Source organism: Trachymyrmex septentrionalis, unplaced genomic scaffold, assembly GCF_001594115.1.
Source record: "Trachymyrmex septentrionalis isolate Tsep2-gDNA-1 unplaced genomic scaffold, Tsep1.0 scaffold53, whole genome shotgun sequence".
NCBI lineage: Eukaryota > Metazoa > Arthropoda > Insecta > Hymenoptera > Formicidae > Trachymyrmex > Trachymyrmex septentrionalis.
This window is the reverse complement of record NW_017305705.1, coordinates 128,674-135,340: the sequence shown is the minus strand read 5'-3', so window position 1 is coordinate 135,340 and position 6,667 is coordinate 128,674. Positions and strand designations below refer to the sequence as shown.

Here is a 6,667-nt window from a genome sequence, read left to right as displayed (position 1 = left end):
ATAAATGTTAAATTAATGAATTTTGAAAAAGAATCATGAAAAATATAAAATTAATGAGAAATTAACATTTAAAAAATATTGTTTGCTAATGAAGAAGTCACGTTATGTATATTATAGATATATAAATATGTATATTTTACGTATATATAAATATGTAAATAGATATACATGTGCGCTCGTTATGCCTTCTCATGTCTTTTCAAGTTTTTTCATGCCTTCTCATGCTTTCCTCTTACATCTTCTCCTATACCCGTGCTAACTTCGGATGGTTATATAGGTATTATATTAATGACCACGTATCTATTATGGGCCTCAAGTCCGAATGAAAAAAGAAAGAAAAGTCTTGTTATTTATCATTAATTAGAGTTTTAATTTTCAACTGTTTTCAAAGGAGATTAATTTTTAATTCGTTACCAATTAATTATTAATATATCATATTTGATGTACATATGTGTATAAATTGAAATACAATATAATTAGCAAGGATGATTAGTTGAAAAGCATAATAGTTCAGTAATATATTATCGTGATTTAAAATTTCAAAGTTTTCTATAAATTATTACACAAATTTTCATAATAAATTTTCATAAATAAAAGAAATAATCTGATTAATGTTTTGCGATGCAATATTACTCGCATATTATAATATATCATTTGGTCTAACTTTAAATTAGTTTTTAGGTTATTAAATACAATTAACAATAAATTTGTAACAATATAAATAAGAATTAAGTAAAACTGTGTAACAGTGATTTTAATAATTATGTACTAAAGTTGTCTATAAGTAACAATCAAAAGATTTTACATACAGTCAGTCGTAGTTTATTTTAAAAAAATATTAACAAATAAAATAAATTATATGAATGTATATTAAATAATATAATGTGATATTTATACTAAAAAATAAAAGTCAAATTATACAGTTTAACATATTTTTACATTATCAACTTTATAGTAGCAAATAAAATGTAAAAAATCTGGTGCATTTAATTTCATTATAGCGCTGCTGTATATATATTTTTCAGTATGGAGAGGGTTTTACACGAGAGATTGTTACACGATGAGTTTATAATTTAAAAATTAATTCAAAGTATACCATGACTATCGCTGAATAATCATTGTACTATATTTTGATTGTTTACAGTTCTCTTTACATAAAAATATTTTTGATAAACGCTAAAAAATTGAATTTTAGAACAATAATATGGTATCAAATATCCAAAGAAAGTACATAGTTAAGTTAAAAAAATTTTCAAGGCCGGATAAATTACTTTTAAATAATTACTTTAACATTCTTGTTTTTTTTTAATAAATTTTCTTTCTAATTTTAATGCTCCTCAAATGCTCTGAACATTTTTATTTAAGTTTTTTTAAAAGGTTTAGTTATTCATATCATTCAAATATTTTAAAGCATCAGAGACTGAACACTTTAGCTACTTATACTCTAAATGCACTGGAATACCGCCAACAAAATCAGAATTTGTAGTTTCTGTAGTAAACGTTAGCACTGCTGGCAGCGCTGGCTGTATAGCCACTTCTGCGTCCATCCCCACCACTATGGCGCCAGCCAATCAGCGTCCCGCGTGTGGGGCCAGCGACCCCATATAAGCGAAGTGTTTTTCGGCAAGAGCACATATCGCTATAGCTCGTCATATCGTACGGATAGTACGAATAGCATTCGAATTCATTCAAGATGGCAAGAACCAAGCAGACTGCTCGCAAATCCACCGGAGGCAAGGCCCCACGTAAGCAGTTGGCGACGAAAGCGGCGCGTAAGAGTGCTCCCGCAACTGGAGGTGTGAAGAAGCCTCATCGTTATCGTCCTGGAACCGTCGCTCTTCGTGAGATTCGTCGTTACCAGAAGAGCACGGAGCTTCTGATCCGCAAGCTTCCGTTCCAGCGACTGGTCCGTGAAATCGCTCAGGACTTCAAGACCGATCTCCGCTTCCAGAGCTCGGCCGTCATGGCCCTTCAGGAGGCGAGCGAAGCCTATCTCGTCGGTCTGTTTGAGGACACCAACCTTTGCGCTATTCATGCCAAGAGGGTTACCATCATGCCCAAAGATATCCAGTTGGCCCGCAGAATCCGTGGAGAGCGTGCTTAAATTGCCTCTTTCTATCAATCGGCCCTTTTCAGGGCCAAAAATTGTCTTACGTCGAAATGTCCTACGTTTTCAATTTCATATTTTTAATTTATAACCTATAAGAACAGCATTCCTCCGAGAAACTTTTATGTTCGCTGCTTTCCTTTCAGAAAATAATGTTTCCTATACGGAACGAGTGATCGTTCTTTTTTATTCATTAAATGATAAAAATAACATTCGGTCGACTCGAAGAAAGTAATTTTGAATACATTATATTAAATTAGTTTTTGTCAGTAAGAATCACGCTTGTAGTTCGGAATCGTGGCAGTTTGTACAAACGCAGGAAAGATAGTAGGTAAATAGTAAGAAAATCAACATTAGATTTACTATTGCTTACATTTTTTACTGATTACAGTTTTTTTGTACTGTTGCCATGGCTCTTTAGTATGCCTTCGTTACGAGTCACGTATGACCACGCAGTTTTGGCGCGCTTTTGCGGCTTGGGCGTCGTAAATGGCGTCTCTAGACGCAACACGTCCCGCCAAAAGATGCTACGACACTCGTCATAAGATGGCGCAAACAAACTTCTCAAAATAAACGGTTACAATGTTGTGTTTGTTAAATAAAGTCGGAATTTCAAGAATGTAAGAAATTCAAATATAAGTGAAATCGTTCTTATTTTGTAAGAAATATTGACATTGCTCACTCTTGTAACTTTATACTAGTAACTATTTTGATTACAAACGAAAATGAGAAAATTGCGTCGCCGTAACTAGAGATAGACTTCGATCGTTATTAATAGCGATTAGCAATTAAGTAATGATAGATTAAATCGCACGCGGCAGTGCATGTCGTTGTACTATATTTCCGTTTATTTTTAGCGATTTAACGAAAGTTACCGTGTCCACGAAAGAATGTAGTGAATTTTCGTGTCGCCGGCATTTTATCAGTATCAGGATTTTCGTGATATCTCTGATCCGCATTGCTTGTTTAACCGAGTGCTTTTTAAAATTTTCTTCTGTTATTACATAACAAGTAACTACGGCAATCGCGTACCAAAGAAAGTTTTCACCAGACGATGTTGGGAAGCGTCAATTTTTCCTTGGAGCAGTCGAAGCGAACGGTCTGTTTGGGTGGGGAAAATCGATAGGAAAAGGCGAGTTCAAAGTGTCAAGGGAGAGTAAGAGTACACACGGCGTGTACATTAACGGCTATCTTTTTTTGCGTGCAGGACAAATCGACAATTATCTCTCGGTGGATATCGCCGGAGGCGACAACGCCACGTAACGACGACGACAACGACAATGTCCGAACGGAGATGCTCCCGGGAGGATATCGTCGCGTCTCGATGAGGTGTCGATGAAGGCCGCGAGTGGTATGGAGAAGCATCTGCGTCGCACGTCGTGCAACAGCTGTGTGCGATATCGCTCAGGAAGATGTTGAGGGTGCCCGACGGCTCCTGACAACTCGCGACACGAGGCGCGACGGGGTTAGGCGAGGCGAGGCGAGGCGAGGCGCGGTCGCGAACGACGGGATCAGCGGAGACTGGGTCCACCCTGGAAAATGACTGTCGGTCGACGGCTGGTGCGCGTTCTCTGCGTGCTGCTCTGCCTGTCGTTGCGGCCGGATTACGCGTATTCCACTCATATCACCGGCACGTTCAACACGCGAGAGTTTTTCCGGTTCCTCATCAAGTTCGGCTTCCAGAAGACCGACCGTCATCGGCAAAAGGACTCGTATGGTTATATTTTCGGCAATGTGACCGCGAGAACGGACTTCGACGTGCCGATCACCCTGGCGATACTCGACCGTGGCCACTTCCTCGAGTATTACGGCAATCGTACGCTGATGGATAAGAGCGCAGCGTGCGCCTATATGTTTAACACTTTAAAGAAGAGTTCCTACGATCCAGACTGCAACGAGGAGGGTCAAGACTTTCTGAGGTATATTTTGACGTTTCAATCTATTACATTATTGATGCTTTCCAGCAAGAGACACATATGGCATAGACTGTATGTCATTAAGTGTTCACAATTCTTATGAGCATCATTTACCTTTATTTGACATTAGATAAATAATAAAGATGAAATCCAAGGCATTATGAGCATCAATCATTGAATACAATCATAATAATACAATGAATCATTACATCCTTGTTGTTTGTCATCGTTAAATAAACATGATCGCTATGTTATATTATATTTTTTGCTGGAAATCAATATCTCTTATCTGTATTTCTTGTGCTGGAAAGCATCCATATCATATGTAAGTAGTAACTAATGTTAACTTTGCATTTTAAAGACGAGTCCCATGTCCTCGAGACAAATTATGCCCAGATGAGGATTCTGTATGGAATATCGTGAAGGGACATCAGTTTACATACGTTATACAGGACTTCTGGCAACCACGATTTTGGTATATGAGCTTGGTAGCATGTTATAGGAACAAAACAACTTGCCAATGGGAATATTATAGCAGACACGATGAATTGGAATATGACATCTGGCTAGTAAACGGCAATCCGAACGTCAGTGGCCTAAACAGTCTGACTTATCAGTTCTCATACGACAGACAGAATACTATCGAACTATACTTGCTGTTTTTTGTGTGTTACATCATATTGGTGCCACTGCAGTTGTATGCAGTAAGATTGCAAAAGCATCCTGTAACAAGATTGTTCACTGCAAGTTTATTATTAGAATTTGTGGCAGTATGTTTAATCTTGATACACGTGTTGAAATTTGCACTAGACGGAGTAGGCTATGAGCAATTAGAAGTTGCAGGTGATATTTTTGATATTCTCTCACGGGTAAGGAAAACATCTTCTGAATAATCAAATATTATTGAACTTGTTAAATTAAAGTAATCTAACATATTCTATACAATATGTAGCCATACTTTTTAATCTTTTTAAATTTATTTAAAAATGTATTTGTAATGTGTTCATAAAAATATTTTTTTTTTAGTATATTTATTTTTCATGTTTTTAATGTATGTATATACATATGCAGGGCTTCACACCATCAAATATATTAATAACGTATTCTGATAAATCAAAAAATTCTAATACGAAAATGTTGAAGCCATAATTATTATAACGATTTTTTAATTATAATCAAAAAATCATTAATATTGCTTATTATATTCGTGCGATAAGATTCATAAATCAGTATTCATAGTTGCTATTTATATTTAGGACTGTCTTAATTACAATTTTAAGATGTCATAAGCTAATGCCGGTATTTATATTCACAGTCGGTTCTTATTTTAAGATCATCTTAAGTAATGTCTTGAGATGCTAATACAGCTTTGTGATTGACTTAAGATGGTCTTAAAAATAAGTATCTAAGAATACTTTTTGATGTTATTTTCATAAAATTTTAATGTTAAATTACTTTTATTTCTAGACGTCCTTTATGTTATTGTTACTCTTACTTGCCAAAGGATGGGCGGTAACAAGAATGGAATTAACATGGAAGCCACTGGTATTTGCAATATGGTTTTGTTATGGGGTTGTGCACATTTTGTTATATGTATGGAATATGGTAACTATTTTTCCTATTCTTTATATATCTTGTTTATAAATTGCAGTAAGTGTAAACTCTTTTTATTATGAATTTATTTTTTCAGACAGAAGTTGATATTATTGAAGACATAGATGAATATCAAACTTGGCCAGGATGGTTTATATTGTTATTCCGAAGTGCCATAATGGTATGGTTTCTATATGAACTTCGAAATACCATGACATACGAGCATAATACTCAAAAATTGAACTTTCTCCTTCACTTTGGTGCATCGTCATTAGTTTGGTTTATATATTTACCCATTATAGCACTTATAGCGCTTCAAATAAGCGCACTATGGAGGTTTAAGCTGTTGTTAGGTGAGTAAAGTTTGTAAAATGTTAAAATTAATTTTCTTCAGCTATATTTCGTATTTAATGCATTGTCAATTTATAGGTATAACATATTCGGCAGACTGTTTTGCTTATTGTGTAATGGCTCATTTATTATGGCCCACCAGAAGTGAACAATATTTTTTACTCGCGCAAGGCGCGGATAATGGTGATGAACTTGATGAATTCAATGAAGCGCCGCATGTATTAAATAATTATGTAGAACCGCCGGAACTCGGTAAAATAATTACTTAATATTCGTCCATTGCAAGTATAAATATTAAATTGATGACATTTTTAATTACAAGTGATGTGATGTACATTTGCCAAACGTCAATCTAGTAGTACTCTAATATGTGCTACAGAACTGAAATATTGTGCACATCCTATAATTAGGGATATATCAAATTTGTCAAATCTGGCCATGTGATATGAAATTAATAGATACAACAGAAATAAATGAGTATGATATGAGTATATGCTATGAACAAACATAATTTAATATATAAATTAATAATCGGCAGTATTAAATCAGCAATTTTATATCTAAAAGTCACACACAACACATAATTATTAAGTATCTTTATCCATTCGAGGAATAGTATATACCTTTATAACATTAGTACATATTCAGTTAATTACTCATATGATTATGTGCTAATATATAAAAATACAAAAATAGTTAT

At 34.8% G+C, this 6,667-nt stretch overlaps 2 protein-coding genes across 2 annotated transcripts; both read left to right on the top strand.

Moving 5' to 3' along the window:
- The first annotated feature begins 1,654 nt into the window (after positions 1-1,654).
- LOC108751974 (histone H3) lies at positions 1,655-2,201 on the top strand. The gene has a single exon (XM_018492483.1). It carries the CDS (start codon positions 1,694-1,696, stop codon positions 2,102-2,104), a length of 411 nt encoding a protein of 136 aa, XP_018347985.1. The 5' UTR covers positions 1,655-1,693; the 3' UTR covers positions 2,105-2,201.
- A 1,062-nt stretch (positions 2,202-3,263) lies between these two features.
- LOC108751916 (transmembrane protein 145) lies at positions 3,264-6,536 on the top strand. Its single transcript, XM_018492403.1, has 5 exons — positions 3,264-4,026; positions 4,385-4,892; positions 5,491-5,628; positions 5,714-5,969; positions 6,046-6,536. Exons 1-5 carry the CDS (start codon positions 3,647-3,649, stop codon positions 6,234-6,236), a joined length of 1,473 nt encoding a protein of 490 aa, XP_018347905.1. The 5' UTR covers positions 3,264-3,646; the 3' UTR covers positions 6,237-6,536.
- The last annotated feature ends 131 nt before the right edge of the window (positions 6,537-6,667 follow it).